The 20,548-nt window shown below is 41.5% G+C and overlaps 1 protein-coding gene across 1 annotated transcript in view; it reads left to right on the top strand.

The window, feature by feature from the left end:
• The first annotated feature begins 7,397 nt into the window (after nt 1–7,397).
• Nucleotides 7,398–20,548, top strand: part of PGAM2 (phosphoglycerate mutase 2) — a 33,400-nt gene continuing 20,249 nt past the window's right edge. Inside the window, exons 1-2 of the mRNA XM_089692437.1 lie at nt 7,398–7,985; nt 17,659–17,839. Coding sequence (XP_089548563.1) covers nt 7,575–7,985; nt 17,659–17,839 — 592 coding nt within the window. The 5' untranslated portion in view covers nt 7,398–7,574. The remainder of the gene's footprint in view (nt 7,986–17,658; nt 17,840–20,548) is intronic.

The raw sequence follows: 20,548 nt of genomic DNA, 5'->3' as shown, positions 1-20,548 counted from the left end.
GTAACAATTCTGTCTGTCCCTGAGTAACAATTCTGTGGCCCTAATAACGTTTCTGTGGCCCTAAGTAACAATTCTCTGGCACTGAGTAACAATTCTGTCTGTCCCTGATTATGAATTCTGTGGCCCTAACTAGCGTTTCTTTGTCCCTAAATAACGATTCTGTGGCCCTCATTAACAAGTCTGTGTCCCTGAGTAATGGTTCTCTGTCCCTAAGTAACTTTTCTCTGTCCCCAATTATCGTTTCTGTGGCCCTAACTCTGTCCCTGTCCCTAGTACAGAGCGGTCTGCCTCTGTTCAATAACTGCAGGCAAATGAAGAATTCCAAAATGGCCGCTATTTATAGCTCGACCATTACACAGTGCTGGCTGGCTGGCTGCTGATAGGCTGATGCGATCACATGTAGTTGAGGAATGCATTATGGGTCAGCGCGCCTTGTCTGCGCGCCTTCCCAGACATCCCCGCTCCGTCGCCGCACATGTCAGCCGCCATTTTCTGAAAAATTTCGATTCGCGCATCCGAATTAGGCTATTTTTCGGATTCGGCACGAATCGAAATTTTTCCGATATTCGACTCGAATTCCACTTCGGATACTTCGATTCGCTCATCTCTAATTAATGTACGTTTAGATGCATTTACACGAGTTTACATGCATCAGGCATTTTTTCGTGGTAAAAAGCTCCTCTCCTGAAAGTGCTTGCTTTGTGTTTTTTTCCTGCCTCTAAATATTCCTGCCTCTAAATGTCTGTAAAAGTCAAGTGCTTAAAAGTGGTATTTGTTTGCTGCCCAGTGTGCATGAGGCTTTAGTAGAGGTTTCCTTTAAAATACTGCTGCCTTCAGGCTGCCTTTAGCTTGTTTGAGATTTGAATTATCTGTCTATTGAGAAAAGCAGGAAAGGGAGCTGTTAGAGGTGCTGCTATAATATCCCTTTGTGAGATAACATATGGACTTAAATAATATTATTTGTACAATTTCATTGAAGTTAAGTGACAGAAAATGGACTGGGCCCCTGCACAGGAGATTTCTACAGGATCCAACTGCCTGCTTGATGTGGCTAAGTATTGTCGCTAAATATATAGAGAAAATGCTTGTTTTTTCTAAATTTGCTAAACTTTGCCTTAATATGTATAGTCTGGAGGAAAGAAGGGAAAAGAGGGTGCATAAGTAAAATCTTCAAATACATTAAAGCTGATCTCCAGCTTTTAGTGAAGTTTAAATAGTTTGTTGACCCAGCTACGGCTCGCAGGTACATACAGTATGCAGCGCTGTGTTCCAGCAGTGGGGTGGGAACTTCTTGTCCCAAATACTTACAAAATTGAGTTGGGCTGGATGTAAATCAGCACCAATACTAGACAAAACAATTGGTAAGACTGTACAGGAGGAACCATATGCAGGCCACACTTTTGTACCTAGCCGATCGTATCTGATATTAGTCTGCAAATTTTCCTGTATAAGTTTCTAAGCAAGTCAAAATGTTATAGGGCTTTCCACACTCCCCTATTTCCCTTATGTGACTGAATTTGGGACTGGCAATTATCTGCTTATGCAATAAGCACTGCATTGTAGAGGGGGAGTAAGTGGGAGTGCCACTTGTTCCCCCATACCTGAAAGTACTGGTTTTTTATTTTAGTGGTGTGGCAGTGGGTATGTAGGCAGGTATGTAGGCAGGTGCAGTCTGTTTTCTCCACTGTACGTGGCCCTCGACCGGAGTGGTATCAGTCTGGAGAGGAAGTCCAAGGGAAAAACTGTTTCTCTATGGTTTCCTGGGTCAATGGAGCAGCGCTCTGGTTGGCTACACTGTGGCCATGTGACCCTTGGTGGCCATCTTGGATCAGCAAGGTCTATTGCTATAAAGTCCACGGTTTTGGCATGCTTTTGGTGAGTGACTAGTGTAGGGAGAGAGACCCCACTTGCTAGGGAGAGTAACTAGCAGTAAGGAAAGATTCCTGATGAGGAGCAAAAGGATAGCATCTGCTAACCTGAAAGAAGTTGCCCCTCTTGGGACTGGACCGGACAGGCCACACTTCACCCTCTGAAATGGACACTGTCGGCATCTCTCCTCAGCCACATCTGACTGCATTGAACTGTGAATTATTTCCTTAGCGGCGCTCTCCGTTAGGGTATTTGCAACATTGGCATTCTATTCAATAGAAGTTCCAAGTTTTACTGCAACCACACTCTGGGGATTTACTGCCCGCACCAGGCTACACCTCCCCACAGGTATTTGACCAAACATGTATATTAGTGGTGAGCTGAACGCACTTGGCTCAGTCCAATGCAGGTTTGGTGAACATTAGTAAAGTTCGGATGTCGACTCTGAACCCCACTGAAGTCAATGTGTCACATACCTCGTCAGGGAACCTGACGTGTAGAGGAAGGCCTCTCGTACATCTCTGGCTCAGGGGCCACTGAAGGTGGAACAGCAACCACGAGAGCACGGCGGTATATGAGTGCCTGATCAGTCTAGTAGTCTGCAGAGGAATAGCTGATGACTTGCTAAGTGGATTCCAGGGGTGAAGTAGCGAGCTGTAGGCAGACGTCACTGCAGAGCAGGCTGGTAGCATGCAGGCTGACAGCAGGCAGATGACACAGCGGAGCAGGCTGGTAGCAGGCGAAGCTGGATGCAGGGTCAGACAGGCTGGGTCGGTAACAGGCGGGCAGGTAAGCATAAACGGCAGGCAGAAGAAGGGTCAGGCCACAGGCCAATGTCAGCAGCAGAAAGGCAGATCAGGCAGATACCGTACACAGAGACAGAATCCAAGCAAGCCAAGGTCAGTGCAGGTAGAATTCAAGCAAGGTCAGGATAAGCCAGGTCAATTAGGGGTTTCAATACAGAAATGAACACAGGAACACAGGGAGAGCTGCATATCAGACAGCAATTTACTAGTGCAGCTGCTGCACCTACATAGGCCAATAGGCACCAGAATTAGCCAATGCGCATTTCTGTGCACGCACGCCCGTGCATGCACATATGTGCATGCCCACACACAACAGTACGAGCACCTGCAGGCCCGTGCCTGTGCAGCTACAAGCCTCAGCTATGCCATGGCCAACATGTCCCTGACACAATGGGAGCTAAATGTTTAAAAATAGTAATGGACATTTTTAAGGCTAACAGGCAAGGGATTGTTAAGCAAATGATGTGGGGTGTTTGGCACTGTCCTGAAGAACATGTACCAAAAAATAAATTAACAAATTAACAGAGAGAAGCGATTTCAGTAATGCTTAAAAAAATCGTAGCCCCCCCCCCCCGTGAGCCTGACACCAACCAACACCACAACTCTCTTCCCCCCCATGGAGGGAGCCTGATATTGACACCCCTGCCCCCCCCCCACCCACCTGAGAGAGCCTTCCACTAACATACAACCCCCTCCTCTTCCCGGAGAGAGAGAGCAGGACACTCACCTTCACAGCTCCGGACATCCCTGGGTACAAGAGTCTAGCTCTGCATACACCATCAAGCAGTGTGCAGCCTCTCTCAGATCCCACCAGTGCTGCCCCCCTGAAAAATGCCGCCCTAGGCATATGTCTTGTTTGCCTTGTGGTAAATACTCCCCTGACCATGTATACAACCTACTACAGCCAAATTGACATTTACAAAGAAAACATGCTTAAATTGCTAGCAGAATTTAGGTCTCGTAGTCAAGCTCTTTTACTTCATGTTTAGCGGGGGCAAGCTACCCTGGTTTGGGTCGTCTCTGCTCTCACCATAAAGAAATGTATATGCTCTTTGACACACTTCTCATTTTGGTAGAAACCTTCACACCCCCCCCCCCTCCTTGTTGACAGATTTTGTAAACGTTGTTATTTTACTTTTACACCTTTTCCATAATGTTTGGCTTATTGAGACCTGTCTATGTTATGATTGGCCACGGTGTTGGCTTGTTTTTGTATGTCTATTAAGATGTTATTTTTTGAAAATACTAATAAAACACATTTAAAAGTAAATTACTAGCAGAATGAAAGTTCCATGCCATTTAGTTATTCTAGTAAACAGAGCAGCCGGGGATTATCTTATGTTAATCAAGGTCCCTTACAAAAAGAAAAAAAATAAGGTTTCCTCCAGTTCATACCAGGCCCTTCAGGTCTGGCACAAATTTTCTTTTACCAAAGATTTTATTAAGCATGTTGAAAGAAACATACAATTCATGACAAATCATATGATACAGAACGACAATAGAGAATAGGGAAACATCATACAAAAAATACAGAAATACACATATAAGACCCACACCAGGGTCTAGATAACACTGTGTGAGACAGAGGGCCACGAGGCCCACAATGACATTCAGAAATATAAAAGCTACATTCAAGAAAGGCAGCAATAAAAAAAACACAGAGAGCCTCGTCCTCTTAAGGCAATATTGTCTCTGAGAATCACAGATTTGTTAGATAACAATAACAAATGACAGGCAATTGGTCTAATACAAACAAACGAGATGACTCTCTCGAAGCTGTGCAAACGTACACATATCCTGACCCGTGATTAACGAGTGAACCATTGTAAAATCATGAGTTATCTACCAACGAAAGGCCATCTTATCGGAGTCCCCTGAGGGAAAAAGCAGTCAAATAATTGTAAAAGAGGTAAATGCGGGGAAAGTAGACCCGCTGAATACTTACATGAGTCCCATATTTTCAAAGAATAAGCCAGGACAGGATTCAACAGTTTAGGCCGCGAGGACGGAGGAAGCCAGGGCAAGGCTGAAGTCAAAAGGAGATGTGTGTCCAAAGTATCTATCAAAACCCACAAGGGTAAGTCCTTGACAGAAAAACGCTGAATAAGAGGAGTAACTTGGGCCATAATATAGTAAGGATGAACGTTCGGGAGACCAAGACCACCCCGAATACGCGGGTGGTAAAGCAACTGTTTAGACAAACATGGACATACAAACCGTAAAAATTTGGCGCTGTAAAATACAGAGTACATGGGGTGGAATCCGAACAGGAAGCACTCAAAAAGGATAAAGTAGCTTGGGAAGGTAAGTCATTTTAATCGCTTGAGCCCTACCAAACCAAGATAGGGACATGGACTGCCAAGAAGAGAGCAACTAGGTTAGCTGGGAAAGCAGAGGAGGAATATTTGCCTGATACAACAATCATAAGAAGGTGTAAGTTTAACTCCCAAATAAGGAAGAAAGGAGGTCCATTGAAACGGAAATTGGGATTGAAGGTGTGTCACAAGCGGTTGGAGAAGGGAAACGTTCATAGCCACTGACTTTGGAGTGGGGAGAGAAACAAGTGGAGACGAGAGATACATCAGAATATCATCCGCATAAACAGCAATCTTATGGTCAACATGGTTGACGATGGAAGTACATTATCAGATTTTTTAAAAATTAAATTAAAGGACTTGTCAAAAACTGTCTGTGTGTTTATTCACACTTTACTTTTTTTGTGAATGAGAGGAGTGGGTGGTATTTGAGTCCCCCTTTATTATTAAAGCCCCCCCCAGACAACCATGAGGCCAGAGTTTTGGGAACGAAGTCTTTGTCCTCATCACCATGGGACCCCCTGGTAAGGTATTCCCCATATGTTGAGGGCCTGGTATGGTTTAGGAGGTTTATCCCTGCCCCACTTTTCTGGCCTGGCAAGCTGCATGCTCAGATAAGGGTCTGGTGTGGATTATTGGGGAGAACCTATGATTTTTTTTTCTTGATTTTTTTTGCTTGGGATTCCCTGTTAAAATCCATACCAGACCCTAGGAGTCTGGTATAGAATTGGGGAAGGACCTCACATCAGAAACCCTACAGCCATGTAAGTAAGTGACGTTGGTGATATCATTGTTAAGCACATGACGGGAAGCTGTCATGTATATTGGCGGTAGTAATACTGTTATTATAGGTGATGTTCAGCTCCCATTGAATGGGTAAATGTTTGGGCTTTCTTCTGAACACCTCAACAGCCAAGTTTCAGTTCAATCCTTACCCTCATCCCTAATATCTATATTATAGGATGATTCATCAAGCAAGAATTGGGCCGATTTACACTTCTGTTTAGCTTTAGCCCCGTTGAGGAAGATGGGAGCTTTTTTTCCTCTTTTGGCATCATGCACAGGAGAGAACTACCGGGGCACATTTTTTAAACAATATGGTAACATGCAAGATAAGTATTCATTCAATTAAGGACATGAGAATGTATTTTCTAATTGTGACTGTGTGTTTTAATACTGTTTCCTACCTACATGCCTAAAACAAGGTAATCTGGGACAGGGCAACAAACCTTACTGCCAATGGAAGGTATGTAGGTGACATAAAAACTCCCTTCCCCTATGAGTTACTGACTCAATACCAGGATCCAGCAAATACTTTTTTGGTCACTTCAACCCCTGCTACTATGCAATTGGAATTTAAAATGTAATAAAAGCCACTGGAAGTACTTTGTGTAATTTAAAAACTATAACAGTTACGTGTCTATGTGTCCTTAGTGGTGGACTAATGACAGCCTGTGCTCACAGGAAGTGGGTTGGTTGATGCTATCATTCATAAGGGAGACAAAACTGTAATACGTTTGTAAAACCAGTTTACTTTTATCTGTGTTTTTTTTTCCCAGCAGGATGAGCCTTATGAAAATAAATATATTCTTCCATGAAATGTTGGGACTGTAACAGGAAATGAAGCCTGTCTGTCACAATGTCATGTTTCTGTGATAAGCTGTCTTTATAAGAAATGCACTCAAATTGAGCAGTGAATCCTTCCCAATCCAAGTACACACAAACTTGATTATTACTTGCACTAGCTTCTGATTTGAAACCTGGAATTTAAACCTGTCATTAAGGAGATACAAGGGTGCTGCCATTGCTGACCTCTTATCGAAGAAGCTAGTTTTGTTATATTTATTTTATGAATCTTTCCTAAGGACAACTGTTGTTCTGGGTGCGTGATTTAAAGCAAACATTCAGATGTAGTATGGCAGCCAGGTTACTTATATTTTAAGAAGGAAAGCTTAGCAATGGTGGCCTCTATCTTATGACAAGCTTTTTAAGGTAAACAGTCGAGCAGGCAAATCAGGAAAACATCAGAACTTTAAAAAAAAGAAGTCTACTCTTACAAATCCTTCAGTAATTTATATTGTTAATATTGTGGGTCTGATTTATAGATAGGAGTGCAAAAAGAAGTAGAGCAATTGCCCATAGCATTCGATCCGATTTACCCTGTAAAACTAGATTAAGGACAAGAATGAATGTGATTACTTGCATGCTTTTTGCAGCATAAAGGTAGAGTGACCTTTAGTTGGTATCTCTGCAGTTGTCCTGTTAAAGGTCAGCCTCAGCTGTCAGTGTAAGGGTAAAGCTATTTTAGGTCCTCTCTCCCCCCTTTCTACTGCTGCCATTGGACACCTGTTGCTGCAGCTTGATTGGATACTGGGATAGTGTTCCTCCGGGTATATAAGACTGATATACTAAGTGTGACAAGGGGCCATTTCAGGGACCAGGACATCTAGCTGACTACTCCACAGGTTTGTTCCCCACATTCAAGCCACAGAGTACATTTAGTGGATATTAGCCCCTTGTGAAAAAAGCTGTACGCAGGTTATTCATCCATAAATTAGTTATACATTTAAGCTTAACAGCTACCATGCCTCACCGTCTGGTAATTGTAAGACATGGAGAAAGCTCCTGGAACCAAGAGAACCGCTTCTGTGGCTGGTTCGACGCCGATTTGAGTGAGAAGGGAAGAGATGAGGCTATAAAGGGAGCAGAGGCAATTAAAGAAGCAAAAATGGAGTTTGATGTGTGCCACACATCAGTTCTGAAGAGGGCAGTGCGCACCCTGTGGTATATACTGGAAGGCACAGACCAGATGTTCTTGCCAGTGTACAGATCCTGGAGGCTTAATGAACGTCATTATGGGGGCCTGACAGGACTCAACAAAGCAGAAACAGCCGCAAAGCATGGAGAGGAACAGGTGAAGATCTGGAGGCGATCCTTTGATATTCCTCCACCACCAATGGGAGAAGACCACCCATACTACAAGCTCATTAGCAAGGTAAGAAACTGCAATAAATTATGTTTGCTTACTAATAGCACTTCCCACTTTTGATGGCTTTTTTCCATTAGATACACAACATTTTTCTTAAGTTTAAGGATGCAGAACAACATTTTCACTGTATATCAGTGGCATTTAAAACGGTATATGCTGTGAGTACATACAAAAACATTTTATATTGCACATGTAAAATTTTCACATTACATTCTAGCTAATAAAACACCTCTCAATATGGCAGTAAAAAGTGGGCCCTGAGACCAGTGATATCCTGTAAGATATGATAAGTTTTTAAATGATTTAAAGATGAGCTCCAATGCACCCGGTGTTTCGAGCATCCGTCCTAAATAATGTGTATTGAGCATTCTAGATGCCCTACAATTGCAAGCATTCACCTCAGAGGTTATTGTTTTTTATTATTATATTTTTATTATTGTTTTTTACAAAACCAACATAACATTTAGTACATAATTATCAATCATTTATTGAAATTTTTCAAATGAACCCCCCTCCCATCCCATATTTCTTTGACTGGTAGTTTTCCCTCTCTCCTACTAACCCACATTAACACCATTGCAGGGGCGGACTGACAACTCATGGGGTCCCCGGGCAATAGGGGATCATGGGGCCCCTGTGTCCTTGCCCAAACTCAAAAGAGCCTATGAAAAAGGTACCAGGGGCATCTCATGGGGCCCCCTGCTGACCCAGGGCCCTCGGGCAGTGCCCGAGTTTCCAAATGGTCAGTCCACCCCTGCACCATTGAATGTTCTTATCTTTATATCAACATATTTTTTCCACACCTCATTCCTCCCTATTCTTCTACACCATTAATTCTGCAAATGTCTGGGTAGTTTTAAACTCACACCATCTTTCCCATATTTTTGTGAATTTACCCATTTTTTCTTCTCCGCTGTGGTATAGCTCTTCTTTCCTGTATATATATTTACCCTCTTTATCCAATCCTTTAGTTTAGGGGTCTCTTGGGCCTTCCAAAATTAGGGATCAACCTTTTTGCTGCATTAATTAAGTGAGATATCATCATGCTCTTATATTGTTTCACTGTTAAATCAGTATTATGGAATAAGCACACCCATGGATCTTTTAATATTCCCTCTCTCATGATCTCAACTATCTGTTGTATTATCTCCTGCCCAAATTCCTGTATTTTGGGACAATCCCACGATACGTGTACTATTGTACCCTCCATCCCACATCCCCGACAATAATACAAGGAACTTTCCGGCTGTTGATTATGAGCTCTACTGGGGGTAACATACCATCTTGATAAAAAATTATAATTCATCTCCACTGTGTTTATATCAATTGCCTCATGTGCAATTCTAAATAATTTCCTTCTCAGTTGTTCACTTAACTGCATTCTCAACTCTCTTTCTCATTTACCCATATACGCTGGAAGTACTGGCTCAGATATCATGGTCAGTGTCTTATAAATGAGTGAAGTGCTGTGTTTTTGTATTCCATCTGAGTTTAACAATTGCTCAAATGGGTACATATTTTCAACCCCTCTCAATGGCTGTGAAAGTGATGTTGCAAAATGCTTTAATTGACGGTACCGCGAATCATCTACCTCATAACACGTGTCCTTTTTTTGTTTCAATTCTTGAAGAGTACCTATTTCCCTATCTTTCATAATACCCTTTAACCGTGCATTCCTATCTTTAATCCAAACTCCTGCTATAGTGCTCTTGCCCAGTGGGAAAAAATGTGTTCCCTCCAGTGGTATTAGTGGTGAATTAAACCCCCATCCATTTTGTTTATGGATTAAATCCCAAATACGAAATACATTTCTTGTTAGAATACTAGTGTTTTCAGACAAAGTCCGGTACTGTTGTGGAACCAAAATAATTTTATCTAATTGTGTTGCACCCATTGTTTGTTCAATCCGTACCAGGGGCGGACTGACCATTTGGAAACTCGGGCACTGCCCGAGGGCCTGGGGTCAGTAGAGGGCCCCATGAGATGCCCCTGGTACATTTTTCATAGGCTTTTTTGAGTTTGGGCAAGGACACAGGAGCCCCATAATCCCCTATTGCCCGGGGGCCCCATGAGTTGTCAGTCCTTACCTGATCAGTACCCAGCTTTTCCCCCGTGCATTATATACCCAATCCATTATTTGTGTTAAGAAAAATTATATCTTTTAAACTCTGGCACATTTAAACCCCCATTTATTTCATCTTTACATACCTCATATTTCACCCTTGGTTTTTTATTTGCCCATATATATCTCATTATCATTTCTTTTAGAACCCTAAAATACGTTAGCGGTAGATATAATGGGAGCATTTGGAATTTATATAAATATAAGATATTATATATAATATATTATACATATATAAGGTTTTAGGCACTATCACCATCTTCACCATGTTTATTCGTCTTATCCAGGAAAGTGGACTTTTGGAGATTTTTCTCAACTCCTCCTTTATCTAATTTAATAGTGGTATGTAATTTGTCTGATATATATACTCCTAAGTGATGGGGTCAACTTTACTCCCAAGTAATTTAGTTCTTTATCCTTCCAGATAAAGAGAAATTTTTCTTTAAATGTCTGTCTTTCTGCATTCGATGTATGAATATCTAAAATCTCAGATTTTGAAAGATTAATTTTAAAATTTGATAATTCTCTGTATACTTTTAACATTCTCATAAGAGTGTTACTTTAGGGTTTGCTACATAAAACAACATATCATCTGCATAAGCTGCCACCTTATGTTCCACTTCTCCAATTTGAATTCCTTTTATATCTGCACTCTGTTGCATAGTTGCTAATAAGGGCTCCAGTGATAGTATAAACAGAAGAGGTGAAAGTGGACTTCCTTGTTCCATTATACATTTCAAAAGGTTGTGACAATAGGCCATTGACCTTCACCGATGCAGAAGGATGACTATATAGTTTATCCACTGTATCATTTTAGGTCCTAATCCTATCGCCTCTAAGGTACTCCTCATAAATCCCCAATCTACCCTGTCAAACGCTTTTTCAGCGTCTATTGACAGAAATAGAACTGGAGATTTCTTCTCTCAGAGGCTATTGTAAGGGCTCTATTTCAAGCTCGCATGCTTTTCCTTATACACTGGATGTCTGTAGACCCGCCCACACATGCAGAGTGGCTAAAGCATATAGGGGATACAGTTAGACTGGAACCATTCATTTAGCAACATAGTGGTTGCCTGGAGAAATTTGAGAAACTAAGAGCTCCATGGCTTGATACCCCAGGTCTTAGTCCGCTAGTTACTGGCAGGATTGTTTAAAGCATAGTTCCAGTCAGTTTTGTGTTTATTAAAAGTCAGGAGCTACAAAAACTGTAGCTGCTGACTTTTAATAAACAGACACTCACCTGTCCCAGGGTCCAGCGATGTGCTCACCTGCGCTGTCCCTTCCCTGCCTCTTCTCTCCTTGGTACCGTCATCGCAACTGTGGGCAACAGGCTGTGACAGCTTGTGGCTTCACAGCTGGGTGCCCACTGCGTATGCGTGAGTTGCGCTGCACATTCTGATTGGTCCAGCAGTCTTTTGGGACCTGTGAAGGTCCTCAAGAGACTGCGGGAGGAAGGAGGGGGCCGAACTTCCGGCTCACTTCGCCGTGGCGAACTGAGCTAGAAGTGGGAGTGGGTACCTGTCAAAACCAGGTATCTGCTCCCCCCAAAAAGTGCCAAATATGGCAGTGGAGGGGGGGAGGCAAACAAGTGGAGCTTCAGCTTTTGAGTGGAACGCCGCTTTAAAGATGCTGTCTGGACTTGGAATGCAGTATACTTCCTCAATATGTTATAGTTATATCCCCACATCTGCATGGCACTTTGCAAGAACAATGTTACACATGTACTTATGGATCCTTTCACACGGGCGTTCTGTTTTTTTCTTCAGTTCAGTCACGTTTTTTCAAAGAAAAAACGGATGAGTTTACATGCGTTTTTTTCATCCGTTTACATCCGTTTTTAGTCATCAGCTGTCAGCAGAGTTCCCCACTGACAGATGAATGTAAAAAAAAAATTTGCCAGCAATTAATAAATAATTTTAAAAATGGCGTGGGGTCCCCCCCTCCATCCATGCCAAACCCTTTGGATCTGGTTTGGATTTTGAGGGGAACCCCCACGCCAAAATTATAAAAAAATGGTGTGGGGTCCCCCCTTAAAATCCATACCAGGTCCTTATCCGAGCATGTAGCCCGGCAGGTCAGGAAAGGGGGGGGGGCGAGCGAACGCCCCCCCCCCCGTTGAGGGCATGTGGCCTGGTATGGTTCAGGAGGGAGGGGGGAGCGCTTGCTCATCCCTTCCCCTTTCCTGACCTGCAGGTGGCATACAATCCGTTGATATCCGTTGACATCTGTTTTTCGTCCGTTCCGGGTTTTTTTTCGGAAGAAAAATAGGGTTTTCTTCCGTTCAAAAAAGCCGACGTTAACAGATGCAAAAAGATGTGCATCCTTTTACATCCACAAGTCCATAGAAATACATGGGTGTCCGTTTTTCATCCGTAAACGGACAGTTGAAAAATGGACATATGGAACGCCTGTGTAAAAGAGGCCTATGTGTGATTTATTGCAGTACAGTTGGTGAATCGGTGTACAGCTTACTTGTAAACTGCCTGCTCTGGAATTGAATACCTTCTTTAACCATTTCCCTCCTGGCCTATGGCCGGCAAAATCCTTCAGCGCTCCGGGTGGATGCCATACGGCATCCTCCCGGGCATGCGCAGTTTGTGCGCCTGCAGAGCCGCGCAGCAGCGCGATCTGTCACTGGCCGTGTATCTCGGACACGGCCGATGACAGATCTTAGTACTGGCCCCGTTGCCGGTACCATGTGACCTACTGTGACCAATCACAGCAGGTCACATTACAGTTGTATACAATGGATGGCTTCATTCATGCCATCCATTGTATACTAGAGTGCCTAGCTGTGAATGGTCACAGCGTTCACATGCACAAGCTGGGCCAATCACAGCCCAGCTGTGTCATGTGATTAGCCGTGGCCAAATCACAGCTAAGCACACAAAAAAAAAAGCCCTGAATGAACCGATGTCATTCAGGTAAATGCTTGCTTATAGCAAAGTAAGTTATGTAGCAGAATACATCTTGGCCTAAATTTATGAAGAACAATTATTTATTTGCAAACTTTTATAATAGAAAAAAGAAAAACGTGTTTTTTTTTTCAAAATGTTCAGTATTTTTTTGTTAATTTGGCAAAAAATAAAAACCCCAGCGGTGATTAAATATCACCAAAAGAAAGCTCTAGTTGTGTGAAGAAAATGATAAAATTTTAGTTTGCATACAGTGTTGTATGACCGCGCAATTGTCATTCAAAGTGTGAGAGCGCTGAAACCTGAAAAATGGCCTAGGCAGGAAGGGGGTAAAAGTGCCCTGTATGGAAATGGTTAATAAAACCTTTTTTTCCGATTAAAAAAGACAAAAAGCTAAACTCAAGCCTTATCTTTATTCTTGCACATTTGTATATACTTCTCTCCTGTACTAAATTGCTTAATCTGGTTTCACTGCACACTGTGGACTTCTCACAGTGTGTATTAGAAGCTGAAGCACATCACAGAGCAAGACCATTTCCTGGCTGGTGATAATCCACCATCATTTAGCTCTTTCCTCCAAAGGCTAATTGTCCCTGGCCAACCCTTTTCATTCACTGGATTTCATGTCTTTCGACCATGGAGGCTCAGCATCACAAGTGGCCGTTACCTAGAGCAGTCTGCATGCACAAGGAAGCCTTTCCAGGAATGTCCACTCCTCCTTGCTGACACCCACCCATAAAAACATTTTGATATTTGCATAACTCCACCCAAGTGTCATCCCACTGCTTGCATCATGACCAGGGACTTTTGATGAGAGTACTGATGTAGTGTACTGTGATGTTTTTATGAAGCTATGTACAGTGCTTTTCACTAGGCTGTATCTGCCTGCACAAAAAATGTATGTAATGAAAAGGAAAGGTTTTATTACACAATTGCATTAGCATGTTGATGATGATGGAGGGAGGGGGACCAAGGAGGCAAAGTATAAGGAGATTAAACTTCAGCTTTAACTTGCTGGCATCTATACAAAACTGAAGTATCAGGTTTGGGTAGATTGACCATTTAAGGTGCTCATACACTTCAAGATTACAAGCATTGCATACTGTATACAGTATTAATCTTGTTAATTTGAAGAACCATCTAGCAGATTAAAATTAGGGTATTATGATTACAAAGATGTCACTCAAGAGATAAAGACAGTGGTATAGAAAGAGTATGTTTCAAAGACAAATTACAGGGTAAAACATTCACTCAAAATATATCACTCAAAAGTTCTGTAGAAGCCATTCAAATATTTCCTGACTTTAAAGAAGCCATTAGTCTACATCACAACTGCTTAGGCTGTTCATAGGCATTTTGATGTTTTCCCATTAGACAACAGCCCCCTCATTTAGCCTTTGGGAATGATAAGGACTTCTGTGAGTATGAAGAGGCTGTTAAAAGCCCAGACAAATCATTGACTGCAGCAAAATTATCACGTTTAGCACATAAATGCAAAGCCAAATAAAATATGCATCTCCACATAATGGAATTCTGAGTCATAAATAAAAAGGCCATTACCAAGTATATACAGTATTCAAGTTAATTCCTCTGCACCACTAAGTTACTCCAGGAGACCAATTTAGATATTTTGTAAATGCTATTTACATCTTGTGATTTCTGCTATCCCACTTTGAGAAGGTATAGTTTAGCTGATTTTTGTTTCTTGAAATACCATTAAGCAGTAGACGAACCAATCAGTATTCCATTATATTGGTTGACACAAAGTAAGCATCTGACAGCATTAGGTCAAGTGGACCTAATACTATTTGACAGCTGTGATCGCAAATGGCAAGTCAAGACTTTCATGGATTCTGAATGGCAGAAAACTCTCAAGGTGCCAAAAGAATGATGAGGTTTGGGTACAACTCTATACCCTAGCCTGATCTGCAACATGGTGGTTGCCAATTTGGTATTGGACACCTGTATCACACGCAGGACAACAATTATGTTAATGGTGCAAGGACAGGTTAACAAGCCTAAATGGAAAAACATACTCTTACAACACGATACCAACTGACCTTAAGGTTACTGGCTTCCTGTTGTGCTTTCTACTACAAAGTACTTCCTATTCCTGTACTTTATTCTACGATTCTGTGCTTCTTACTACAAAGAGGCTAGTGTGCCATTGTTTTTTTTAAGCCAGTCACAAGCATGAGGCCTAATTGACATAAGCACTATTTTTATTATTCACATCCTGTATCCATCTACATTTTGGGATTCTTCTAAAAATTCGGTGTCTCCAGAGGGATATTGGTAATGATACTACCATACCGCCCAACTTTCTGAGATGGGAATGAGGAACACTATAAGTAAAAGTATGTATTCATAGGACAAACCCCTGCCATGTCCCCTTGCAAGGACAAATAATACACAAAACATTATTGTCTTTTTATACCCCACTATTTTTTTTTTTATTCACTTTTGAAATGTACAAATGCAACAATTTAGAAATTGGATTAAAGGTTTAACACTGTAAAACACTTTTTGATAGATAAATAGTATATTTTTAATAAAGGTACAGTACCTTGAATAAGTATTCATACCCATTGAAATTTTTTACAAATAAATATCTGAAAAGTGTGACGCGCATTTGTATTCAGCCCCCTGAGTCATTACATTGTAGAACCACCTTTTGCTGCAATTACAGCTGCAAATCTTTTTGGGGATGTCTCTACTAGCTTTGCACATCTAGAGAGTTAAATGTTTGCCCATTCTTCTTTGCAAAATAGCTTGACCTCTGGCAGAGCTCAAGTACTGCCACAGATTCTCAATTGGATTTAGGTCTGGACTTTGACTGGGCCATTCTAAAATATGTATATGCTTTGATCTAAACTATTCCATTGTAGCTCTGGCTGTATGTTTAGGGCCATTGTCCTGCTGGAAAGTAAACCTCCACTCCAGTCTGAAGTCTTTTGCAGACTCTAACAGGTTTTCTTCTAAGACTGCCCTGTATTTGGCTCCATCTATCTTCGCATCAACTCTGACCAGCTTCCCTGTCCCTGCTGAAGAAAAGAATCCTCACAATATCATATTGACACCACCATGTTTCACGGTGGGGATGATCTGTTCAGGGTGATGTGAAGTGTTAGTTTTCCGCCACACATAGCATTTTGCTTTTAGGTCAAAATGTTCAATTTTGGTCTCATCTGACCAGAGCACCTTCTTCCACATGTTTGCTGTGTCCCCACATGACTTCTCGCAAACTGCAAACAGGACTTCTTTTGGCTTTCTTTCAACAACAGAACAGCTGTATTTATATTTACTAATTAGGTTACTTCTGAAGACAATTGGTTCCACTAGATTTTAGTTAGGGGTATCAGAGTAAAGGGGGCTTAATACAAATGCACACCACACTCTCTAAATATTTATTTGTAAAAAATCATTTAACTTCCACTTTACAATTATGTGACACTTTGTGTTGGTCTATCACATAAAATCTCAATAAAATATATTTACATTTTTGGTTGTAACATACCAAAATGTGGAAAATTTCAAGGGATATGAATTCTTTTTCAAGGCACTATATACATCAGACCAAAATGAGGGCCAAATGAGGAGGAAAGAGGGACAAAGGGACTTTGTTCCAAATGAGGGACAATCACTCGAAATCAGGAACAGTTAGGAGCTATGTATTACGTGTGCACTACATGCTCATTATCACCCGTGTAGTTATAGACATTCATGACATGCTACGGATATCTGTAAAAGCATATGAAGCTGGGGATAGGGCACGTTTGTCCTAAGTTATTTTCTAATTATGCTTCTATAAGTTTTTTTTTTTTTTAATTTAACCTAATAAATTTACTTCTAGGTAAAATTACTTCTGGGTAATGCTCCAGTGAAGTCTAGAACCATTAAAATCAAATGAGGCTTGCATGAGCAACAGAGTATCCTCATGATCAGAGAAATGTATACTATATATAAATATATATACTGGCAGTCTGTGCTATAAAAGTAATAAAAATTGAACCTTATTACCACTAACTTAAAAAGGAGCTTCAGTCTCCCCCCACAAAATTAAAAGGCAGCAGCTACAAATACTGTAACTTCTGACTTTTAATATAAGGACACTTACCTGTCCAGGGATCCAGCACTGTCCTCACCTGAGCCGATTCTTCAATCAGCTTCGGGTCCAGGAGACGGCATTTTATCTAAGGGAAACCGTCAGTGAAGCCTTGCGGCTTACTAGCCGGTTTTCCTCTGCGCATGTGCGAGCTACACTGTGCTTTGTGAATGGTTTTCTGGAACCTGTGATGTGTCCTAGTAGGCTGCAGGGGAAGGAGGGGGGTGAACTTCAAAGATCCTACCAGAAGTGGGAGTGGGTACCTGTCAAAACCAGGTACCTGCTCCCCCCCTCCCAAAAAGTGCCAAATGTTAAAGGGGGGATATAAATAAGCAAAACTTCCCCTTTTTGGGTGAAGTTCCACTTTAAAGTCCTAAATGTAGTGCCTTTAGACCATTACACATAAAAATGGCACTGGGCTCATTCATTAAATATATCATAAAACAATCTTATCAGTTGTTCACTTTCCCAAAATTACATTTCAATATAACTGCGTTTATGCAAATAAATACCAATGTTTCATTTTCTTCCCCTCAGGACAGGCGCTATGCTGACCTCAGTGCATCTGAATTGCCATCATGTGAAAGTCTGAAGGACACAATTGCACGCGCCCTTCCCTACTGGAATGACGTGATCGCCCCACAGATCCGTGCCGGCAAACGAGTGCTAATTGCAGCTCATGGGAACAGCTTGAGAGGCATCGTCAAGCACCTGGAAGGTGAGCAGTATATGTAATATTTTGTCTTTTTCAGTGATCACTGAATTGGGCCTGAAAATGAAAAACCATCTGTCAAAGAATATTTCAGTGCTGCATTACTGAACAGCACACATGCCTAATTTTTAACCCTATGTATTTTCTTTGGACTGGAATTATTATTTCAAAAAAAGTGAATTTATAAAAGGAATCCAGTTGGAAAACATACTGCACGTGTTGCAGAATTAGTTTGTACATATACAGGTGAAACTCAAAAAATTAGAATATCGTGCAAAAGTTCATTTATTTCAGTAATACAACTTAAAAGGTGAAACTAATATATGAGATAGACTCATTACATGCAAAACAAGATAGTTCAAGCCGTGATTTGTCATAATTGTGATGATTATGGCTTACAGCTCATGAAAACCCCAAATCCACAATCTCAGAAAATTAGAATATTACATGCAATCAATAAAACAAGGATTGTACATAGAACAATATCGGACCTCTGAAAAGTATAAGCATGCATATGTACTCAGTACTTGGTTTGGGCCCCTTTTGCAGCAATTACTGCCTCAATGCGGCGTGCCATGGAAGCTATCAGCCTGTGGCACTGCTGAGGTGTTATGGAAGACCAGGATGCTTCAATAGCGGCCTTCAGCTCTTCTGCATTGTTCAGTCTCATGTCTCTCATCTTTCTCTTGGCAATGCCCCATAGATTCTCTATGGAGTTCAGGTCAGGCGAGTTTGCTGGCCAATCAATCACAGTAATCCCATGGTCATTGAACCAGGTTTTGGTGCTTTTGGCAGTGTGGCCAGGTGCCAAGTCCTGCTGGAAAATGAAGTCAGCATCCCCATAAAGCTCATCTGCGGAAGGAAGCATGAAGTGCTCCAAAATCTCCTGGTAGACGGCTGCATTGACCCTGGACTTAATAAAGCACAGTGGACCAACACCAGCCAATGACATGGCTCCCCAAATCAACACAGACTGTGGAAACTTCACACTGGACTTCAAGCATCTTGCAGTGTGTGCCTTTCCATTCTTTCTCCATACTCTGGGTCCTTGGTTTCCAAATGAGTTGCAAAGGTTGCTCTCATCAGAAAAGAAGACTTTGGACCACTGAGCAACAGACCAGGTCTGTTTTTCTTTAGCCCAGGTAAGACGCTTCTGATGTTGTTTGTTGTTCAGGAGTGGCTTGACAAGAGGAATACGACATTTGAAGCCCATGTCCAGGACCCTTCTGTGTGTGGTGGCTCTTAATGCACTGACTCCAGCCTCAGTCCACTCCTTGTGAAAGTCCCCAACACTTTTGAATGGCCTTTTCTTGACAATCCTCCCCAGGCTGCGGTCATCCCTGCTGCTTGTGCACCTTTTTCTTCCACACATTTCCCTTCCACATAACTTTCTATTGATGTGCTTTGATACAGCACTTTGGGAACATCCAGCTTCTTTTGCAATTACCTTTTGAGGCTTTCCCTCCTTATGGAGGGTGTCAATGATGGTTTTCTGCACAACTGTTAGGTCAGCAGTCTTTCCCATGATTGTGATTGCTACTGAACCAGACTGAGAGACCATTTAAAGGCTTCTGAACCCTTTGTAGGTGTTATGGCTTAACCACTTCCTGTCCGGACACTTTTACCCCCTTCCTGTCCAGGGCAATTTTCAGCTTTCAGCGCTATCACACTTTGAATGACAATTGTGCGGTCATGCAACACTGTACCCATATGAATTTTTTACCATTTATTTGAGACAGATAAAGCTTTATTTTGGTGGTATTTATTCACCGCTGGGATTTTTATTTTTTTTTGCTATGTAAATGAAATGTCCAAAAATTTTGAAAAAAAGTGTTTTTCTTATAAAATTTTGCAAATAAATAATCTTTCATCATAGATCTTGGCCGAAATGTATTCCGTTATCTTTTTAGTAAAAAAAAATAAGCCAAATTAGTTTATAACCAAAAATGATAATTTTTAAACATTTTTTTTACATTTTTAATTTTATTTGTTTATATTATTATTTATGGTTTTTTTTTTTACATACTGTCACCCTAGCAGTACAGTGTCACCATGGTGATACTGTACTACATGTGGGGGGTGATGAAGATTTTATTTTTTTTTTTTACAGTGATTGCTTTTACACCCATATAGGATGTAAAAGCAATCATTTCTCTTTCTCTCTGTCTGCATTCTTGCAGCCATTGAGAAATACTGAGTGAGCTGTGATTGGTCACAGCTTGTGAAATGGTACAAGGCTGTTGTGAATAGTCTTGTACCATGTGACCTCTGTGATCATTCACAGATTTCACACGTAGTAAGCAATGATGTCACATCTTGCTTACTACTTTGCATGTGATCACTGATTGGCCTATCAGTGATCACATGATCGGGACCTCGTACAGAGGTCCCGTCTGACGATCGGTGTTTCACTGTGTCCGAAGGACACAGCGGGCACCGGATCGCGGTGCTGCGCGCTCCGAGGGAGCGCGCACAGCTAGAAATGGCGGACGGCAAGTGGTTAATTAGCTGATTAGAGTGGGACACTTTGAGCCTAGAATATTGCACCTTTCCACAATATTCTAATTTCTGAGATTGTGGATTTGGGGTTTTCATGAGCTGTAAGCCATAATCATCACAATTATGACAAATCACGGCTTGAACTATCTTGCTTTGCATGTAATGAGGCTATCTCATATATTAGTTTCATCTTTTAAGTTGCATTACTGAAATAAA

Source organism: Staurois parvus, unplaced genomic scaffold, assembly GCF_062004578.1.
Source record: "Staurois parvus isolate SC_StPar_1 unplaced genomic scaffold, SC_StPar_1.0 ptg000586l, whole genome shotgun sequence".
NCBI lineage: Eukaryota > Metazoa > Chordata > Amphibia > Anura > Ranidae > Staurois > Staurois parvus.
This window is presented reverse-complemented; position numbering and strand designations above follow the sequence as displayed.